The 23,095-nt window shown below is 45.4% G+C and overlaps 1 protein-coding gene across 2 annotated transcripts in view; it reads right to left on the reverse strand.

The window, feature by feature from the left end:
* anp32a (acidic (leucine-rich) nuclear phosphoprotein 32 family, member A) overlaps positions 1-22,304 on the reverse strand; it is a 36,386-nt gene extending 14,082 nt beyond the window's left edge. The window contains exon 1 of one of the 2 annotated variants that reach the window (XM_085968485.1): positions 22,144-22,304. In XM_085968485.1, the coding sequence (XP_085824611.1) occupies positions 22,144-22,197 (54 nt within the window). In that variant the 5' untranslated portion in view covers positions 22,198-22,304. Of the gene's footprint in view, positions 1-20,640; positions 20,801-22,143 lie in introns of those variants that run through there. The other variant, XM_085968484.1, reaches the window with a different exon arrangement.
* Between the last annotated feature and the right edge of the window lie 791 nt (positions 22,305-23,095).

Raw genomic sequence — 23,095 nt, forward strand, 5'->3', positions numbered from 1 at the left:
ACAAAGATAGCAACAGCACAGGGAGGGGGAAGAGAGCTAGACAAGCAGCTAGAGCGTGGGGACCTCCAGACATGTTGGCATGCCAACCAAAGCTCGGCACAGAGGCTGCCATCAGGTGCAACTACCCATCGTCAGATCATCATCATTAACTGCATCCTCAATTTATAACCGTCAGAAGGCAAGAGACTAGACCAGGGACAAGGAGAGCACACCATCCAAAAGTGAATTGTAGATGTGGCGGTTTGGATCTTTTGTCGATGAAGCTGATTTACAAAGAATGAGGATGAGCATAATTTAACACTCTCTCCCTCAGTTTCAAAACACCACTAAAATAGGAGCCCGACGGTGGAATTCTGAGGGTCCAAGTTGGGAGCACCCCAGTGTCTCACTGCCACGAGAGTCAGATCAAGGCATTAAATGTTGAGAAAACAAGAGTTGACACAGGTAGGTGCCCTACAAATAGTCAAAGTGCTACAAGTACTAGCCCAGGAGAGTTTTTTTTTTATTATTCATTTATGGGCATCGCTGGCAAGGCCAGCATTTATTGCCCATCCCTAATTGCCCTTGAGATAGTGGCGGCGAGCCGCCTTCCTGAACCGCTGCAGTCCATGTAGTGAAGGTACTCCCATAGTACTGTTAGGGAGGGAGTTCCAGGATTTTGACCCAGCGACGATGAAGGGTAAGGTGATAGACTTCTAAGTCAGGATGGTGTGTGACTTGGAGGGGAACGTGGTGGTGCTTCCGCCCCCCCCCCCCAAAATGCGCCTGGTGCCCTTGTCCTTCTAGGTGGAAGAGGTTGCGGGTTTGGGAGGTGCTGCCGAAGAAGCCATGGCGAGTTGCTGCAGTGCATCTTGTAGATGGTACACACTGCAGCCATGGTGACCAGCATGTATAGACCAAGCTGCACATGGGTGGCTCCTGCTGAAAATACATTCAGTACCAATCAATTCACTAACCTTCAAAGGGTAGCTGAAGTTTGGAACTCTCTTCCGCAAACGGCAATTGATGCTAGATCAATTATTAATTTTAAATCCGAGATTGATCGATTTCTGTCAACGAAAGGTCTTAAGGGAGATGGGCCAAAGGCGGGTCGATGGAGTTAGGTTGCAGATCAGCCATGATCTCATTAATTGGCGGAACAGGCTCGAGGGGCTGAATGGCCTCCTCCTGTTCTTGTGTTCCTAATTTCAACACCAAATCAGTGTCAATGGGGTGGTTAGCTGTCCAAGTATGAGAATGCAAATTGACTAGAAGATATTGATGAACCTCTGAAGCCATTTACTCAGAACAAAAAATTAAATCCCAAGGAGTTAGCTGGTAAAGGAAATGCTCAACTTTCCAGGCGCCCTTCATGAACCTGAAAAGCAGAGGGTATTGACCAGCTCGTCCCCATCATGGGCTGGCAATGGACTGAATGGGATGTCACACAAGTATCCTAGGTGACCAGCTCTTACCAACAGCATCTGATGGCTGGAATATCCGAGCCGAGCTGGTTGCAAGATTGTTCTCAACAGCAACAAAACCCATCCCATTTACAGTAATATTGTAGGGCCTCAACGCCACCAAGATACCACGATTGGCCCTTCAAGAAGCAGAAGCCCTCGGTTGCTGCATCATCCCACAGCTCCAGATCCCAAATCCTGTCAGCAGATCCCATCTGCAGGGCCAACTCAACACTCAGCATTGAGAAGGTCCAAGAGGCACGCCTTCCTTGATCAAAAGGAAGTTAACTACTCTCCTCTGTCCAGCTCCTAGTGATGCTAGTTAAGAGGGGAAGACAGAACTGTGCCAATATCAAGAGTCCATTTGGTATGGTAGCATCCAATTCTTTGAACGTATTCAAACGACATCTCGGTTCCTCCCAGAAGTGTGTTCTTTACACTATATACAAAACCAAATGACAAGTTCCAGCAGTTTGACATGCCAAATCCTACGGCTTAGGCCCACGTTCCTTCCACCTTATTCGTTGAGGTAGGGGTTAGTTACAAGAAAGATACGCAAGCACAGCAATTTGAGAACTTGCCAGAGATTTCAATGACAGTCTCCCTTGCCCATGTCTAGTCTCCCTTGCCCATGCCTAGTCTCCCATGCTGTAAGTCAAATGGTACTCACTACTCAGATGAAGGCAAAGGTAGATACTCTCTTCTCCCCCCCCCCTCCCCACAATTATGCAAGGCCATCACGAATACCAATGGAGACAGTTGGAAATGGTCAAAGCAGTGGACACAGCGAGACAGAGACAGATGTGTAAACATTTTTAGATGTATAACTGCAGTCCTGGACCTCTCACCAAAAGGCATCCACAACTAATGTTTTGTCTGAATGGTCTTATTTCCACCAAAATCTGGGCTGTTAAATTACTCCAAAATGCAGTTTATCAACCAACATAATCCCGGCACTTGGAAATGTCAAGGCAAGGATCAATAATTGAGGTTGCAGAGTTAGAGACACACTAATGTTTTGCCTGATTTACCTTTGGAGGGACAGAAGAAACATTGCAGAACTTGCCCTCGGAAGATTCAGCACCTTGGCTGTAGTAGACTGCGTGGTCTAGAGAAAGGTTTAATGGTGTAAACGGTTTCTTGTTTCACGCTTTCTTATGCTCTTATCCCAATGCATTTGGATAGAGAACTGGTTGGCAGACAGGAAACAAAGAGTTGGAATAAACGGGTCTTTTTCCCCCGAGTGGCAGGCAGTGACTAGTGGGGTACCGCAGGGATCAGTCCTAGGACCCCAGCTATTCACAAAATATATTAATGATGATCTAGACGAGGGAACTAGATGTAATATCTCCAAGTTTGCAGACGACACAAAGCTGGGTGGGCGTGTGCGCTGTGAGGAGGATGCCGAGAAACTCCAGTATGATTTGGACAGGTTGGGTGATTGGGCAGATGCAGTATAATGTGGATAAATGCGAGGTTATCCACTTTGGTGGCAAAAACAGGAAGGCAGATTATCTGAACGGCAATAGATTGGGAGAAGGGGAAGTGCAACGAGACCTGGGTGCCCTTGTGCACCAGTCGCTGAAGGTAAGCATGCAGAGGCAGTTAAGGCGGCAAATGGTATGTTGGCCTTCGTAGCGAGAGGGTTTGAGTACAGGAGCAAGGATGTCTTGCTGCAGTTGTACAGGGCCTTGGTGAAACCACACCGAGTATTGTGTGCAGTTTTGGTCACCTTATCTGAGGAAGGATGTTCTTGCCATGGAGGGAGTGCAGCGAAGATTCACCAGACTGATACCTGGGATGGCAGGAATGACGTATGAGGAGAGATTGGGCTTATAGTCGCTGGAGTTTAGAAGAATGAGGGGATCTCATTGAAACTTATAAAATTCTAACAGGATTAGACAGATTAGATGCAGGAAGGATGTTCCCGAAGGCCGGGGAGTCCAGAACCAGGGGTCACAGTCTAAGGATAAGGGGTAAGCCATTTAGGACAGAGATGAGGAGGAATTTCTTCACCCAGAGTGGTGAACCTGTGGAATTCTCTACCACAGAAGGCAGTTGAGGCCAATTCGTTAAATATATTCAAGAAGAAGGAGTTAGATATATTTCTTAAGGCTAAAGGGATCAAGGGATCAAGGGATACGGGGAGAAGGCAGGGACAGGGTACTGAGTTTAGATGATCAGCCATGATCTCATTGAATGGCGGAGCAGGCTCGAGGGGCCGAATGGCCTACTGCTCCTATCTTCTATTTTCATGTTTGCCAAATTCCCTCAAGTAAAAGGCGTTGGCTGTAGTCATCCGAATTTCTTGATCATCTTTCGTAGACACGGGTGCTTTTTCCTTTTACAGGAAACTCTCGTTTAAACGGCACCTAAATATCCGGAATTCTCTATTAACCGGCAAAATTCATACTCCGAAAACAACACCTCAATAACCGGAAATGTTGCCGAGTCCAAGTCCGAGTCTCCCGCGGTGGCCGAGTTAGTCAGTGGGGGTAGTTCTCCAAACTGCCACTACTCGGCTTCTTGGCGCTGTCAGAAGTCTGAACACCTCAATAACAGGAGTCTGACTCTTTGTTTGTTAAAAATAGCCTCGGTAGATAACCCTCTCCGTCATCCGGAATTTTTAATCAACCGGCAGCACGCCGGTCGTGTCGGTGCCGGATACCAGAGAGTTTCCTGTACTGGCGGTTTTCCAAACCGGATTTAGTCGTGGAAAGCCACATGGGGTTCAGCCACACGCTGTATAAAAGGGGATACTCAATAAAACACAGGAGAGTCAATTTAGTTCAAACAGAAGTGAACGGACCAAAGTTCTTCCATTGTTAAGGGACTACACAAACTACTGTCCAAGGTAGATAAGCCCGCCAAGACCACCAATGGATTACCACCAAATTCCAATCTTACTGGGCCATTATGCAAAGCCGTCACGAATATCAACGGAGACAGCTGGAAATGGTCAAAGACTCCAACCGTGCGTCAAAGCAGTCGACACGGCGAGACAGAGACACAAAACACTTAAGATACTCTACAAAAGGATCTTCCTTGGCTGAATATTTACAAGCAGGCTCCTCAGCCATGGTCATGGCTATTGGCTGTAGAATAAGCGCCAAGTCAGGATATTTGGAACCAAAGTTCCATCATGGGTACACAGATGATGGTGCCAATAGCTGTTGTGCTCGGCAAGTGACAGCTTTAAATCATTTTTTTTTTAGTTCTGGGACTCCTTTCTGACAATGATCTCATTGAATGGCGGAGCAGGCTCGAAGGGCCGAATGGCCTACTCCTGTTCCTATCTCTATGTTTCTATCTCCCCCACTACTTAACTGGACAATCCTTTTTCCCATTGCTCCAGTGATCCTTACATAATTCTCTTCATGACTTGCGAGTTGAAGCTGTACTTGTTGGAAGAAAAAAAAGTGGCGCTCAAGGTCTCTTTGTAATGAGATGAACTAAATTTATACATTCTGGTCAACATAATGGTCCTTTCAGTGGATGAAATGATGAAGGGATAAAAAGACAATCACGATCTCAGGACATCGCAAAGTGCTGTACAGCCAGTGAAGTACAGTTTTGAAGTATAGTCACTGCTGTAATGTAGGACCCACGGCAGCTACATTGTACACAAGGTCACACAAACCGCAACGGTGATATGACCAGATAATCTGGTTTAGTGATATTGGTTGAAGATTGGCCAGGACACCGGGGAATAACTCCCCGGCTCTTCTTCAAAATAGTGCCACGAAATCTTTTACGTCCACCAGAGAGAGCGCAGATGGGGCCTCGGTTTAACGTCTCATCCGAAAGATGGCACCTCTGACAGTGCAGCACTCCCTCAGCATGGCACTGGAATGACAGCCTAGATCTTGTGCTCAAGTCTCTGGAGTGAGACAACGAACCCACAACCTTCCGACTCATAGGCAAGAGTGCTACCCACTGAGCCACTGGCTGACACCTGGAAGTTCTTATATTAAAGTTTTACAAAAGCCTTGAAGTACTGGAAGTCATGTGATGGTAGGCAAAAGTGTCAGCGGCTGAGGTAAAAATCCACCATTCAGTAAGATCATGGCTAATCTTCTAACTCAACTCCACTTTACCGCCCTATCCCCGTATCACTCAATACCCCTAGAGTCCAAAAATTTATCAATCTCTGTCTTGAATATACTCAACGACTGAGTATCCACAGCCCTCTGGGGTAGAGAATTCCAAAGAATCGCAACCCTCTGAGCAAAGAAATTTCTCCTCATCTCAGTCCTAAATGGCCGACCCCTTAACCTGAGACTGTGACCCCTCGTTCTAGACTCCCCAGCCAGGGGGAAACAGCCTCTCAGCATCTACCCTGTCAAACCCTCACAGACTCTTTCATGTTTCAATGAGATCACCTCTCATTCTTCTAAACGCCAGTGAATAGAAGCCCATTCTACACAATAGCTCAGGAGGCTGCCTTGTGTGATAGCTGGAATATCACTAGAAAGTTGCTGGTGTTTGTACGTGGAGCGGAATGAACAAAAAAAATATTTGGTGTATTCCACAAGGTTCATTCCACCTCACTTACATCACAGCTTTAAAGCAAGGCTTGAACCTCAAGTCCTACATATTCATAAAACTAATTTAATTATGAAGCCCCCCAAATCGAGGTAAAAATCCTCAATGCTGCTGCACCTTTCTTATAGCTGAATTTACTTTCAAATAAACATCTGATCTTTCTCTCCCCAATACCCCCTCCTCCTCATTTACACTTCAAACTCATTCTTTTCAAACGCGAGAGTCAAGGGGCGGTCGAAGGATTCTATTTTACCCCAACTAATTCTAATTGATCCTGCTGAACGGATCCATTTATCTGGACGGACATTACAGCCCTCACACAAGGCAGCCTGCTGAGCTGCAGTTTGGGTTAGATTGTAAAATTTAAAAAGAATTCTTCCTGCAGTCTATTTCCCAGTGATTTGCCCTCGCATCGCGATTCAGGTCTTGCAGCTAGATGCTGCTCAGGTTAATGCCCTTGACGAGAGGCTTCACGTCCAGCCGTCTTGTTTTCCCCCCAACCAAGCTGAAAGCCAAGAGCTGTGCAATGTTAAACTGTCGACAGTCCCTCACACTTGCCGTCACCCCCTTTGTCAGAATCACCCGCTATTCCTAATGGACGAACAGCACTAGAAACCTATGCTGCAGATACAATAAAACAGCACCAACTGAGCACTCTTGGGATTGCTTGCTTCCCTTCAGGTTAAATGGGCAATAAAGACATCAGGTTAAATGGGCAATGAAGACATCAGGTTTTATGTTCCTGTTTCTGTGAGTGATACCTCCTGAGCCAGGCAGTTAGTGTCAGGCAGTATCACTGGAATCTCAGCGCGTTGCAACAGTGGGTGTGTGGAATTTTCATACAACGTCCCCTTGAACTGCGGTAACACCCAGTGGTACCGTTATAGATCTGGTCTTTCCAAACGGAGGTGGTCCCCGAAGAGCATTACGAGTCATCAGCTATGCGGCTACTACAGTGACCAGCTCACATTGCGTCATTCACCAGCCCAAGGGGCTACACACGGGCACAAGGAATGACAACAGGTGCCAAGGTCAGTCAGAAGAGGGAGACCAGGAGAGGTGACCAAAAGCTTGGTCAAGGGAGGTGGGCTTTAAAAGGAGGGTCTTAAAAGCAGAGGGAGACGAGGAGGCGGAGGGGTTTAGGAAGGGAGTTTCCAGAACATGGGACCTAGTCAGCAGAATGCACAACTGCTAATGGTGGAGTGAAAGGATGAGAAAACACACAAGAACTGGAGTCAAAGGAACGTTCAGTGGTTGGGGTATAAAGAGAAAAAGAGGTACCAATGGAGGCGGCTAGAGATAGAGAGGGGAGAGGTCATAAAAACCACCACCTTGTATTTATATAGCTGCTTTAATGTAGTAAAATGCCCCAAGGCACTTCACAGGAGCGTTGTGAAACAAAATGTTGACACCGAGCCACATAAGGAGATATTAGGGCAGATGATTAGTCGAAGCGGCAGGTTTTAAGAAACGTCTTGAGGAAGGAGGTAGCAAAGCAGAGGTTTAGGGGGGGAATTCCAGAGCTTAGGGCCCAGGCAGCTGAAGGCACGGCTACCAATGGTGGAGCGATGGAAATCGGGGATGCTCAAGAGGCCAGAATTAGAGCAGAGCAGATATCTCGGGGGGATTGTGGGGCTGGAGGGGATTACAGAGATAGGAAAGAGCAAGGCCTTGGAGGGATTTGAAAACAAGGATGGGAATTTTAAAAATCCGAGTCGTTGCTTAACCGGGAGCCAATATAGGTCAGCGATAAAAAAGGGACTTAAACACAAGGATGAGAATTTTAAATCTCAGTTGTTGGGGTTCAGGATCCAATATGGGTCAACGAGGACAGGGGTGATGGGCAGGAATTTTGGAATGAGCTGAAGTATGTGGCGAATGGGAGGTGGGCGAGTAAAGCGTTGGGAGTATCCAAGTCTGTAAGTGACCAAAGGCATGAATGAGGGAGTAGCACCAAGAGTTGTCTGCTAAAGGTAACAAATAGATCAAGAGAGTGTCACAAAACGCTAAAATATATTGGTCAGGTGTGATGTTACCTGGTATATTACGACCAATACACAAAGACCAGTGACAAAGTTAGTCCAGCGCTATCGGGTTAGGTGAAGTCAGAGTGTGGTGTCATGATGTCCTAATTCTTACTTACAGTTATGGAACGTGAAAATGTTTCTATGCATTAAAAAAATGCATACCCTGCTGGCATACTGCACCCCCACAAATATCCCCATCTTATTTGAGCATCTTTCTCTACCACCAGCTTTGCAGAGAGATCTGCTGGTTCCCTGCAAGGGACAGTCCACCTGAAACAGGGCTGCAATAAAAGGCCATCGACCCCAAGCAGGTCTTAAAAAGCGCTGCTTTTTCTATCCCCCCCCCCCCCCCCACCCATTAAAAAAAGGTTTCAGAGGGAGTCAGTGCGCGCAGCGCCATACTTCAGCAAGAGTCACTACCACCTTCGTCAAAGGAGAAAACTGCCAACCATTTACACGGGTGTTCCTAGTTTGTTTTGCGCACACTTCAGCCAAAAGGGGAACTGGTCAATGATTTCCAAGTTGATGTTTCGTAGATTCTACCCCGCTGATCAAGCAGTTGTTTCTGGATGTTGAGTACCTTGTAGAATTTACCATCCACATAACCGATCAGGTCAGATCATCAGTGGGAGGCAGGACTCCAGTGCCAGGAGAGGGATGGAAAAAAAACAGAACAGACTGGCTTTCTGGTTGAACCTGCGTGGAGTTTTAAGCACATCCCCCCGCCCCCCACACTCTTTAAAATAGCAACTTCACATGCTTTTTTTCAGATAACAAGTTCGACCTCTTTTCTTGGAAGTATTTTCTGCAGGGCCCCTACTCCGGAGCCACGCCATCAATCTTCACCAGAGTATATATAGCGACAGCTGGCAGGGTATTCAAACTGTGGAGGGCATCGCAAGCCAAGCCTCCTCCAACACCCACACTCTTTCCCATTAGGAAGTCACTGGCAGGAGACTTAGCTTTCCCCACCCCCCCACCCTCTACCACAAGAGTAGAGACCAATTGCAGCACACTTATTCCTGCCTTGGCTATCCCAGAGATTGAGCCTGGGACCTCCTCCCTGGGTGATGTGGTTTCCTGCTGTATACTATGACTCACTGCACCATCAGGGAAGCCCGATACAGATACATCTTGTACAATGTCAAAGCCATTTTTTTGATCTTCCAGGAGAGAGTTGTTAGTGGGTAATAAAGAGGGGGAAAGTTGCACTATCAAAATCAGCCACCTTCAGGTCAGATACAGCCAAGATGACAGAACTATGGCCCAGACCACAAATGGCGACTGAGCCTCGTCGCCCAGGCAACGTCTCATCCATGTATTCAAATCCCTCCATGGCCTCGTCTTTCCCCAACTCTGTAACCTCCTACAGCCAGACAACCCTCCGAAATCTCTACGCTCCTCCAATTCTGGCCTCGTGCATCCCCGATTTTCATCACTTCAACATTGGTGGCCGTGCCTTCAGCTGTCTGGGCCCGAGCTCTGGAATCCCCGGCCTAAACCTCGCCGCCAATCTCTCCTCCTTTAAGACGCTCCTTAAAACCTACCTCTTTGACCAAGCTTTTGGTCACCTGTCCTAATATCTACGTGGCTCGGTGTCAAATTCTGTTTGATAATCGCTCCTGTGAAACACCTTAGGACGTTTTACTACGTTAAAGCCGCTATATAAATAGAAGTTGTTGTTATTTGCATTTGTTTTTCTTATTCACTCATTAGCCCTGTTGAGTTTTGTTAGGCCTGGAGGTTCGGAAAGGGCTGTTGGTGTTCTAATTAGGATTTGTCCAGCAATGAACCAAGATCTGTTAGTAGTAGCAACCCGAGATACACAAATAAACAGGAGTATTGATTTCAACTTGACACATGGCCTCCGAGGCCCCATTGTAGTAAAATATACAGCCCATGGGCCCACAATAGACAGCGCAATAAAGCTCCTTCCTTGCTGCTACAGCCCCAAGGTGAATGTTCCACTGCCTACACCAGCCATCCTGGTGGCCAGTGAGCAAGATTGCCAACTCAGACTCCCCAAGTTTGGAGCGGTTGTTGGCCCAAGCCCACCTGGAACGAGATGAGACGAGCCAAAATCTTCACGTAGGATCCTTAGTCAGCGGAGAGTTTCAGGTCATCAGTGACCAGTTGGATTTGAACCTCTAACAATCAGCTCCACGTTGTTGCAGCAATTGAAATTTACAGGACATAGCTCGGGCACCTTCACCCCAGCATGCTTTCCAACTTGAGAGGCTGTCATTTGGAACACTTTTGTCGTCCTTCAAAAATGAAACACTCCCATGGCCAGCTACAATTTTTGAACAGATACAGAATAAAGCTCTCCACTGCCCTCCAGAACTGTGCCTTAAACTTATACTCAAACCAATAGAAGGAAGAGACTTGCATTTCTACAGCGCCTTTCACAACCTCAGGATGTCCCCAAGCGCTTCGCAGCCAATGAAGTATTTTTTGAAGTGTAGTCACTGTTGTAATGTAGGCAACGCGGCAGCCAATTTGCACACAGCAAGCTCCCACAAACAGCAATGTGATAGATGACCAGATAATCGGTTTTAGATGTTGGTTGAGGGATAAATGTTGGCCAGGACACCGTGGAGCATTCCCCTGCTCTTCCTCAAATAGTGCCACGGGATCTATTACAATCACCCAGGAGAGCAGGCGGTTTAACAGCTCATCCTCCGACAGTGCAGCACTCCCTCAGTACTATACTGGGGAGTATCAGCCTGGATTTTTGTGCTCAAGTCTCTGGAGTGGGACTTGAACCCACGACCTTCTGACTCAGAGGCAAGAGATGCCATCACTACCCCTAAACCAGCGTAACCTTCTACTTCCCACACAGCCAACCTTCTGGCCCAAGCTAGTCGGCCACCACACTGTAGCAAAGTTTTCCCCTAGACAGACCCATGTCACAGGAATTTCCCAGATAGAAGCCTTACAGTCCACACAATTTCTACCAGTCAAGGTTGAATGCGAAGTTGGACAGTGGAGATAAAAGAGTGTGTTAAAGTTCTGCACCGCACTACCCCACCCCTGCCACCAAACTGACACCCAAAAATGAAATTTAGTCACCAAACTCCACACACCAAATATCCATCATGAAAAAGACCATAAAGTCACAAGTAAACCACACTGGACTCCAGAAAATTATTTAAGACGAGCGCCTTGAAGGAAAACACGACAACCCTCCAAACTAAAATACCGTTTACATTCAGCTTTTTGCTTTCTCCTCCTGCAGGAGATGGTTCCTCGGATGCCAAGCTCCCGCCAGTGCCTTACCCGGTGTGCTGTTCCTCTGTGAGCCTTGAAAGCGAGAGTCGATAGGCTGTTCAACAATGGGGGGGGGGGGGGGGGGGAGGGAGGTCAAAGACGAGGCCAATCCTGTCCCTCAAATGATCATCCACACAGATGCTTTATACCACAGGTCGCAATCTGAACAGAAACCTGGCTGCGTTTTGTTTATTTCCTTCTCCTCCCTAACCCAGAGGTATTCCCTGCCAAGATCAGCTAACTCAGCAGTCCAGGAATCAACCTTGGGACCTTTCCGATTTGCATTTAGATAAGCACATAAAAGGAGAAAAGGAAAAGGATATGCCGATTGGGCGAGATGAAGAAGAGGCAGGATAAGAGGAGGCTCGTGCGGAGGATAAACACCAGCATGGACCAGCTGGGCTCTGTCGATTCCGCGGATAACCCATTTACTCACTGGACACCAGCTGAACTAGAGGCAGCTGCATGGTCCAGGACTTGGGTGGCTCGCCAAAAGGTACCAAGCCACTTCTACACCACACCTTCCCCAGGTTCAATGACATAAAACATTAGTACAAAAAAAAAACCTCTCCTGATCTCCTAGATCAATTTAGCTGCCAACACAATGTGCTTAAACAGAGCAGCATACAGAGAATTCCAGCTTATAACATTCAGTTAACCATGAGTGCATTTCCACTGGTTCCAAGACTGCACTAGTCAAAGCACACCAGGTACACAAAGCACTATCCCAACCAGCCAGACAACAAACAGTCCACACTTGGATGAAACTTTAAAATCTCTACAGCGATACCAAAATACAATACAGGAAACTTTGTGCTATCCGGCACTGAACTGTTGCCGTCCCATCAAAACTGCCGGACAAACCAGCGCTAATGTTGAAACAGAGATTTTGAGCTCCGTATCCGGCAACAAACCCAACAGCTTCTAAACAGTCGGCCGTACCTTGCAAGCCTCTCTGTAGCTTAGCAACAGCTTCAGCGAGACCTTGCAGAGCCTGACTGGTGAAAAAAAAGCAACGAAACAGCTCCTGATTTTTGCCGGTGGCTCAAGCATTCCGGACAGTTAACCTCCGGATAAACCAAAGTTTCCTGTATTCATTTTTTTATGTCACATTTACTAGTTATCCAACAGGTGAATTTCTTTCACATCCAAAATGACCAAATGACATACATTTTCATATAGGTGTACCAGGTTAGGATTTTGCAAAGTATATACTCCCATTTCGGTAACGTAGGAAGCTATTCATAATTATAGCTCTGAACCACAAGCATTTCTTCAATGACCTCCACAACTCCTTGTTCTAACTGTCGCACATGGAAAGCATCTAACAAGTAATGACCGACAACATTTTGGAATCGTGTTCGTGAAATAAAGGTGCGCGATTTGACAACTTAACATTTTGAAAAGGGAGCTTCCACCCGAAACTTGTTGAGGAGGGGGCAAGGTGGGGACCACTGCATTGGCAGAGTGTTTGGGACAAATAAATCCACAAGGACACCTGCGTTGCTCAAGAGCCAATTATTTCCAGAGACGGTTTTCCCACCAATTCCAAATATAACAGCTTCTCCTAAAACTTGCCCCAACAATGTGTCTGGGCTGCAGCTCATGCCCAAGAAATGGATTGATACGGCCCAAACATTTCCCACCAGGACACAGACAGACACACACACACACAGTCTGGGCCAGATTCAAACCCAGGCTCACAGGTTCAAAAACAGCATCCGCTCCACCAAAGCCCCCTTGGCTCGGAGCTTATGATGGGATTTTATTGAATCACCAATTAGCTAAGAGATAGCAATTCCAGGAACACAAATGCCCAGCAAAAGGCCATGCAACAAATCAAAGCAATAGCACTGCTGTAGCATTGAAAAACAAGCCATAGCGGCACTATACAACCAATAAGTTTTTTTTCTAAGTCTTTCTCGCTCCATACACAGACATTCAGCCCCATCCTAACTCGCACCAAGTTTCGTCTGCCCATCGCCACGGTGCTCGCAGACCTACATTGGTTCCCAGTACGGCAATGCCTCGATTTTAAAATTCTCAACCTTATTTTCAAATCTCTCCCTGGCCTCGCCCCTCCCCATCTCTGTAACCTCCTCCAGCCCAACAACCCTCCGAGATCTCTGCACTCCTCCAATTCTGGCCTCTTGCGCTTCTGATTTTCATTGCTCGACCATTTGGCAATGCAGCCCAAGTGTTTCAATTCCCCACTTACATTGTCAAGTCAAAACACTGGCAAACATGAAGATCATAATCCTACCCTCAAACTGCATGGATCAGTCTTCAGACCCCCAAACCCAACAGTATTTCCAGCTCGATAGCAAAATACTGCAGATGCTGGAAATCCGAAACAAAAAATGCTGGAAAAACTCAGCAGGCCAGGCAACATCCGTGGAAAGAGAAATGGAGTCAACGTTTCAGGTCGAAACCCATTTGTCTTGACTATTTCTCTCTCCACGGATGTTGCCTGGCCTGCTGAGTTTTTCCAGCATTTTCTGTTGTTATTTAGTATTTCCAGCTCATAGGCTGGCAATCAAAATCCACTTCAGTGTTTACATTTCCAATTGTACAAAATAAATCACAACTCACTGAAATTCTTCTCATCTGCAATAAGCAAAACTGGCCTTTATGACTGAAGCCACCCTTGAGCAAGTTGTTTGCAGTCTTGGTACTTGCAAATGAACTCAAAGCTCAAGACTGATGTTGGATTAATTCTGTATTTTTAAAATCATGAGGGACCAGAGCAAGCACCGAAAAAAAAATATTTATTTGCACACAATCTTAACATGCAAGATAACCGTCATCCAAGAATGGAACAAGAGAAGGCTGCTCCGCCCACCTTGCACTGGCCACCTACTGATTGGGTTCCAATTCATTTAATTAAGTTGCAAAGTTCTCTACAATTTCTTCCCGGCGAAAGATAGTGAAGCTAAACTCTGCAATATCCATGGTTGCACTTCCAAGTAACATTCCCAGCGCCCCACCAACCATTGTGCTGCCTGGATTATTTGATCAGGTTCCAATAAACATACCCAGGTCAAAATTCCATCACACCCCAGCATAAAGTTGCAACCGATCACGTCCCATGATGTGTGAGACACCGATACAAGTTCAAGCCAACAGTTTGGCCACAAGTGAATGGTTCCCAACTGGAAATTCCTACAGCGACTACACATTGAGAAAATAAATCATTTAATTCATTAAAGAGCAATTCAACTATTAGGTATGAGAATACAGCCAGTTTCTTACAAAGGGCTGCCAATTTAAAAGCATACCAAGAAACCATATAATTCAGCCTATAATTTAACTTTTAATCTCTCCTGCCTTCCATCCTATCACAGACAAAGCCTTTCTTTCCTCCCCATCTCCTTTGCCCTGCCCCAAACTTGCTTAAAAATCTGTTACTTCTCCAATGTTTTCCAGTTCTTACGAAGGGTCATCGACCTGAAACGTTAACTCTGTTCCTCTCTCCACGATGCTGCCCGGCTTGCTGAGTGTTGCCAGCATTTTCTGTTATAATTTAATTTCTTTTGGAGAGGGAAGAGAAAATGACCAAGTACTTCAGTCTTTCAGCTCCCAAGGGCCTGCGCTCAAGCTCAGTGAAGACTGATGGGATGAATGTCTGTCTGTCTGCTGGCTCCAATGTTCCTCCCAAGACCTTGGGGAGTCAATGCAATTCCCAATGAATGTGGGACTGCAGTGCGAAACTGCCCACAATTTTCAAACTTGCTTATTACAGTAGCCACGTCTAGAGTGAGAAATGAAATGCTGCACTAATGCAGCAAGGGCGGAGTAAAGGTAGTTCTACTCTTCATTTAACCATACTAGGCCCGACACAAGAGTGCTCGATACGGACACGAAATACTGCGGATGCTGGAAATCCGAAACAACAGAAAACGCTGGAAAAACTCAGCAGGTCAGGCAACATCCGTGGAGAGAGAGAAAGAGAGTCAACGTTTCAGGTCGAAAACTCCGTTTCTCTCTCTGCGGATGCAGCCCTGGCCTGCTGAGTTTTCCCAGCGTTTTCTGTTGTTACGCTCGATACTGACAACAGGTACCTGAAACAGATAATTCTGCATTCTTCGGTGGTAGCCTATTTCTCCTGGAACACAGGACTAAAAACTGCTTCACAGAAAGGCAAAGGATCTGCTCAGAGTTGTTTTTTTTTTAAATAAATGGTCTTTCCTTCCCCCTCCCCAACTCAAACAAGCACGAACAATGTGAATAGATTTTTGGACTCGAGGGGAATTGGGGGGATCGGGCGGGAAGGTGAGGGATACGGGGATCGGGCGGGAAAGTGGAGTCGAGGTCTAAGGGCAGCCATGATCTTATTGAATGACGTAGCAGGCTAGGAGGGCCAGTGTGGCCTACTCCTGCTCACAATGCTTATGCTATGTTCTTATGAATTCAAATTGGAGAAATCCATACCCACTGGAGACAGGTTCAACTTAAGGTCATCAGGCTCACTATTACATACAAATGTGCCGGGGGGGGGGGGGGGGGGGGGGGGGAAATCACTTTGGTTAAAATCATTAGAACAACGAATCCAGGTGAATACATTTTTAAAGAGACTGTAATTTTTTTTTGGGGTGGGGGAAGATTAAGATTTGCAGTATTCCCCACCTCCAGACTGGATTTCAATCAAGATTAATAGAAACATCTATACAGATCCATCTCAGCTAGTGGATACAAGCTTTGAATTCAGCAAGGCCAGTTGGAAGGAGGTTAGGTGTTTTAACCACAAGGTACAACCACTAAGAGGGATGAGGTCAAAGATGAAGGAATATACAGTAAACTCTTTCTTATCCGGCACCTAGGGGACCCAGGTGGTGCCGGTTGATGAAAAATTCTGGATAACAGAGGTATACCTACCAAGCCAATTTTTAACACAAACAAAAATTTAAAAATCAAGAAATGTACTGTATAATTGGGTACTCACCTACAGAATGTTCCGTTAAATGTATGGTAGAAGATGCCGGTTATTAAAGTATTACGGATGTAATAAAGTGCCATTTAAACAAGACTTTACTGTACATCGACCTGAAACATTAACTCGGTTTCTCGCTCCACAGAGGCTGCCTGACCTGCTGAGGATTTCCAGCAGATCCTGGTTTTATTTCAGATTTCCAGCATCTGCAGTATTTTGCTTTTGAATACATTGTCACTCCATTCAAATTATTTTGGTAAGAGATTCTGTCGCTCCCTTCCACCTCTGGGCAGAGTTAAAATCTAGTTCCAGCTGACGGAATGAAAGTCTACCCTCTGCTTTTGATGAAGTCTCCTATTCCATGCCCATACGTTCTGGCACGGGTAGGGAATTGGTTCGGAGGTAGGTGACAGAGTAGGGATAATGATCACGCTACCACGGGGACTAGCTGTGGCGAATAGCATAGATGCATTTAAGGGCCAGCTAGATAAATATATGAGGGCGAAAGGAACAGAAGGTTATACTGATAGGGTGAGATGAAGTAGGGTGGGAGGAGGCGAGATGAAGTAGGGTGGGAGGAGGAGAGATGAAGTAGGGTGGGAGGAGGAGAGATGAAGTAGGGTGGGAGGAGGCTCGAGAGGAGCAGAAATACCAGCAGAGATAACTTGGGCCGAATGGCCTGCTGCTGTGCAGTAAATTCTATGTAATTCTCAGCTGGTGTCCTCCAACACGAGATGGCTCTGGGCAGTATCAGCCTACTCACCTAGAACATAAAACTGTCCCTAATTCTGCACTAAACAGAGACCGTCCGTGCTGGCAGAGGGAGTGGAAACTGGGAATGCCATATGGTGTATAGCGAGTACTCTTTTGGAATTGGGGCTACGGCAGATTGTTGCGGCATAGTGAGGCCAGTTTTACTTGCAGTCACAATGTACCATACCTGACAGCACTTGATCTCGACATCAGATGCCCATAACGGAAAGTGCGCCACCTCCCAGCAGAATAAACCTTTGCCAATCCGTCCCAAGTATTCCGCTACGTTACGCCACTTCATTTTAAATATACATATTGCTTGTTTACTACTCTGAATATGCCGCCACTCAACATCACGACCTCTTCAGCCAAAACATCCATCTACTGCCCAGCTGGATTCAAAATGCATCTAAAAAGTGTTTGCATCCTTATCGTAACTGCGTCATCCATTTCATTGCTCCAAGTGGGGGTGGTATGTGCACAGACAGACGTATCAAATTCTTAATCTAGGGAACTAGTCAAGATGTGCACATATCTGAACTTGCCACTTCAAGGCCCGACATCGCCAAGCCCTATTTTACACTAGTCTAAACACTCAGATTAGAATCTTTTACAGTGCAAGTGAATACAACACACAATAAGCTACACTTAGCCTGTGTAACAGGCTACACCTGTGAAAATATTACACATGAACGATCTACCAGGCAGCATAATAAAGGCACAAACACTAGCGTTCAAGATGCAGTTATGAGGTACAATACTTGAGGGAGGAGTTTGAATGGGCCCAATGGTTTGGCCTTGCCTCCAAAAACACAAATGTTCTTAATTTTAACAAAAACAAAAAAAGTTTAAATACTTCTGAACTTCATTGTAGAGAATTCTACCCTACATTTGTGTTAATAAGTCAGCCTGCAAACCTAACTACAGCAGCACATAGGTCACTTGAGGTCCAATGCTGCAACAAAGGCGCCCATCCGCCATGTCAATGAAATCCTCAACTGAAAACAAAAAGTCGAGATAATGAGGGGGAGCCAGGATGGCACAGTTGGTTAATACGCTGACCTTTGACTCTCGCGCCTAAACACAGCACGGACTCATAGCTTGAGGGCTCTCCACATTCCTCGAGTTTGGCCCACAGCTCAGGAACCATTCCACTTTTGTCCATCTCGCTCACAGGCTACAAACTCTATCTGTTGGGGTGGGAAAAAAGTAACGAGAGCGCTTTAACCCTGTAGCTGGTTATAATAAACTTGACCCAAGAGTGCTTGATGCCAATATGGAGTCTGAGATTAATAAACTTTCATCTCCCCAGTATTAATCTCCCCATGCCTTGACCATGTAAAAAAAATTAAGAGTTAACAGCAAAAAATTCCCAATTCAAAATGGTCATAATTTGAGCAGTAAATGTTATCACCATATACTGAAGACTGTGGTTTGGAGTTACTTCCCCCATTCCAGTCACTCGCCAGTTTACTCTCCCTTTCAACTCCCAAGACCCAAGATGAAGGATACACAACCAAAACCTCAAACTTGGCTTTTCTCTCTCTATAGATGTTGACTGACCAGCTGTGCACTTCCTGCATTTTCTGCTTGTATCCTAAATCCAACATAAGAAATGTATTTGTCACACTGGCCAAAACATGCATAACAGTTATTCTTCTCTTTCTTTCTTTCTTCTTCTTGGGCAGTCCCTCGGAACAGAGGATGACTTGCTTCCACATTAAAAATGAGTTCTCGGGTGACTGAGGAGTCCAATGCGGGACCTACAGTCTCTGTCACAGGTGGGGCAGAGAGTGGTTGAAGGGGCGGGTGGGTGGGGTGCTTGGGTTGACGTGCGCTCCTTGCGCTGGGCTTCCGCTTGCTCCCGGCGAAGAGACTCGAGGTGTTCGGCACCTTCCCGGATGCTTCTCCTCCACTTTGTGCAGTCTTGGGCCAGGGATTCCCAGGTGTCGGTGGGGATGTTACACTTTTTCCAAGGAGGCTTTGAGGGTGGTCCTTGAAGCGTTTCCCCTGCCCACCTGGGGCTCTCTTGCCGTGCCGGAGCTCCAAGTAGAGCACTTGTTTTGGGAGTCTCGTATCGGGCATGCGGACAGTTATTCACACTTTATGTGGCTGTATGGAGCACTACCATTCATGATGCACTGAATGGCCATGACAAACCACCACTAATTCCCTTTGCCAACCACAAACCAATTGAACACAAATTTGCATACAAGAGTTGTATAACTCAGATATGTAGGTGCACCCAAGTCACACCAGCAACAGAAACAATTTAGATGTAGAGCTAAGTTATGCAACTGTAGTGTCAAATTGCAGGCTGCATAACCCCTACTTGGCTTAAGTGTTTAAAAAAAAGCCACAATTGGATCATAACATAGCTCCCAAATTACAACACAAATAGATAATTGCTCTGTCGTAACATAGGTTTAAAACTTGTAACTAAAAGAAGCTCACTACAAACTCGGGAGGAGTTATTTCTGTGATTACATCTCACGTATCACAGTCTCATCCATTTCCCTGGACTATAAATAAATGTTAAGATTCACGCTCAGCCACACATTAAAAAAACTTTACCAAACAAACTCGCCCCCTCCCACACACAAAAAATACACCTGCCCTAAGGAAAAACACTAAACACAATCTTAAATAAGGCTGATTTCACTTTTTTTTTTAAACCAGATTATCTGGTCTTTATCACATTGCTGTTTGTGGGAGCTTACTGGGTGCAAATTGGCTGCTGCATTTCCTACATTACAACAGTGACTACACTTCAAAAAAAAAAGTACTTCATTGGCTGTAAAGCTCTTTGGGACGTCTGGTGGTCGTGAAAGAAAGCCTTGCATTTATATAGCACCTTTATATAGCGAAAGGCACGAGAGAAATGCAAGTCTTTCTTTGATTTGTAGACATACACCAACAAATCTGCAGTGCAAAGATTAATATTTTTGGGCACACACACTTAATACACACCAGACACACAATATACACACACACACATAAAATTATATATACACATATAAAATTAATGAAATATCCACACACACAATATACACACATATATAAAATTATATATACATATATATATAAAATTAATGAAATATCCACACACACACACCTGGAACAGGAAAGGCACATGCCCGCAAATCTTATGTGTGGTTATATAATGAGCACCCCCCCACACACACACAGAGCGGAGGGAGGGTGGGAGGACCCTGGTGACCTTGATTAGAACGCCGAATGTTGCCGCTGCGAAGTTGCAGAGTTCCATTGGAACCTCCGGCGCGTTCCAAATTCCAAATTGGAACGTTCGACACAAACAACTCGCTACATCCACACAATTGGCAACATTGCAGAACCCGGGGGCAAGCAAAGCAGGCAAACTTTACCAGGGCTGGTTGTTATGACTTATTAGCAACATTTAACATTCCCCCCCCCAGCCCGCTCTAAAAAAAAAATCAATAAGAGCTTCTTTTAAAATCAGTAAGAGCTTCTGAATAAGCTTTTAAAATAAATAAAACATGTTTTGCTCTCCCCAGGAGGTGATCCCAATTCTCTCCCAACAGCAAGAATCTTCTCCGAGGTGGAAAAAGAGCTGATGGACTCGATTTCCCCAATGACGTAACCTTACTGTATTTTCGTCCTTGCAATTTTCCCTCACTCTCTCTCCTGTTACCTTTCCCTGGCTCCACGATCGCCCCGAGAGTGTTTTACACACACAAATCGTATCGCCTCCCTCCTCCGCGACCAGATATTTTTTTTTAAAGCCCCTTAAAAGAGCACGATATTTAATATTCTTCATTTCTGTTTCCAAGCCCTTAATAAAATGGCGGCCGTCCTACTTCTGCTGGGTCGGATCCTGCCAACGCGGTGCAAAGTTCCAAAGTTGGCCCCAATTTCTCTGTCGCTGGGACCGATGCAGAATGTTTTTTTAAAAATCATTAACACTTGCATTTCTCTCCGCGCCTTCCCCAAAAACGACTGCACTAAAATTTGTTTTTTAAAAAAAGCCCACACCGCTTAAACTGCAAGCCCAACTAATAAAACCACCCTCCCCTTTTTCGGTGACTGCCAACGTTACAAACACACCAACCGAGGAAACGCACAGCTATTCTGCTTTTGCCCCCCCTCCCTCCCATTGTAAACCTGCTGGATCTCGCCCGCAACCAGATAATTTAGGGATCGTGGTATTAAAAATGTAATCACATTCTCTCCCCCCCCCCCCATAACCTTCCATAAAAATACTGTAATAGTTCATACACTTGGTAAATTAAATATCCCGTACTCCCCTTTTTAAAAAAAAAGGATGTGCAATAAATAACCTGACCAAAAGTGAGAAAAATAAGTTTTGTCACAGTCGAGGCTATAATCTTTTCAAAGGTGAAATCTGCACCTCTCAGTTTTAAAATCTCCGTCTCCTGTGTATTTTAAACATATTTACAGTATCCGAAATTATCCACACTAGGCTCTCATGCGCGCCTAATGCAGATTCATGTCAAACAGCAACTATTTTCGTCCCACAAGGTCTTTTGCTTATTCTAAAGATTTTATTTCCAAAGTTAAAAGAACTAGAAGCTAAATAAAAACACTCCAAAATCAATCCAGAGACTGACCTCAACCACGTTGTCCTCTTAACCTCGGACTGTTGTTCATTATTAGGAGCATTTTATAATTTAGGAAAAAATCCGAGAATGGGCGCGTTCATGACTATGAAGTTGCAAATATGGCTCCCCGTTCTCCCTTACTTGATCACCGATAGGAATATCGCGTTGTATCTTTAAATTAAGTTTCTTTCACACGTCTTGCAAACTTCAAACGTTCCACTATTTTTCTTAAAAAAGGGGGGTGCAAAAAAAAGTTTGCCAAGCGCCAGCAATATTAAGTAATCAGCTTCAGATACACTCTTGCAAAACTCTTGGTGCATTTCATCCAGTCGGCTTACAAATCTTGATGGTTATACTACTTAAAATGCAATTAAATAATACATACACACACGTACTTAAAATAAGGATAAAATATTCTACACATTTGCAACAAGATTCCCGAGAAGGCAGATAAGGGAATTGCTTCATTTATAAACAGACAGGACCCCCAACATCAACTATTTCCCCCCTCCCTCCCTAAAAAAACATTTAAAAGTCTAGAAGTTTTCTTTGTATAAAAACAAAACAAATCTTACATCTGAAGGCGTCCTATTTCGAAGCTCTAGATAAATTCTTTTCTTCATATCCATCTTTGCCACCAAGGCTGATTTACAATATAGACAAACGCTGGGTGACCAAAATGCTGTTTCACACAGGGAGCGAGCCGCTTGCAATACAAGCTAACGCCACTACAGCGCCCGGCCAACCCAACTTGATAACTAGCGCCCGGGGGAGGGGGCGGGGCTTCGACCGCCCCCCCACTTGATGGGCGCACCGGCCCACCAATAGGATCCCAGCCTAACCCGCCTCCCCCCCGGGCTACCACCAATGGCGGATGAGCAGCAGGCGCCGGGGCGGGAGCTCGAAGCTGTTAAGTTCGGTTGCAGCCAGCCAGCCATTGCTCAGTGCGTTAAATGGCCCTTCGCAGCCTGGTGGCAAATGGCGTCTTTTAATACGGGAGTAAGTAGGGGAAGAGAGAGAGGAAAAAAAATCCAGTATCCTCTCCTTTGACAAAAAGCCCGCCATGCCACTGAAATTGCATGTTTTAATCGATGCTCAGACCAACCTTTTTCAGAATGAAACGCTCAACACCTATGCATGCATATAGATACACAGCATTAAAAGTAGTACAACCAAAAATGTTTTAAGTTCCTTAACTGTGAAAGTTCAGCTTTTGCAATGAACATGATTGCATTGAGAAACATTCGAACATTAAAAAGATGACACCAAGCAAATACAGCTACAGAACCGCCCATATTTAAAGACTTAAAACATTTTTCGTGGGTCCCATTTTTGCCATTTAAAAAAAAAGTTAATTGGTGGGGAGGCGGCGAAAATACAACTCCCATCACGTGGAGTATGTTTATTTTCGAGTGGTCTTAAAACTAACCCATCCTCGATTAAAAGCAAATTAAAAAGCATATACTTCTACACATTAATGCAAGTCATCAAAAAATGCACAACATAGCAGCCAAACAAACAGTCGCT

The sequence above is a fragment of the Somniosus microcephalus genome, chromosome 27 (genome assembly GCF_052327205.1).
Source record: "Somniosus microcephalus isolate GS21.2 chromosome 27, FLI_Smic_1.0, whole genome shotgun sequence".
Taxonomy (NCBI): domain Eukaryota; kingdom Metazoa; phylum Chordata; class Chondrichthyes; order Squaliformes; family Somniosidae; genus Somniosus; species Somniosus microcephalus.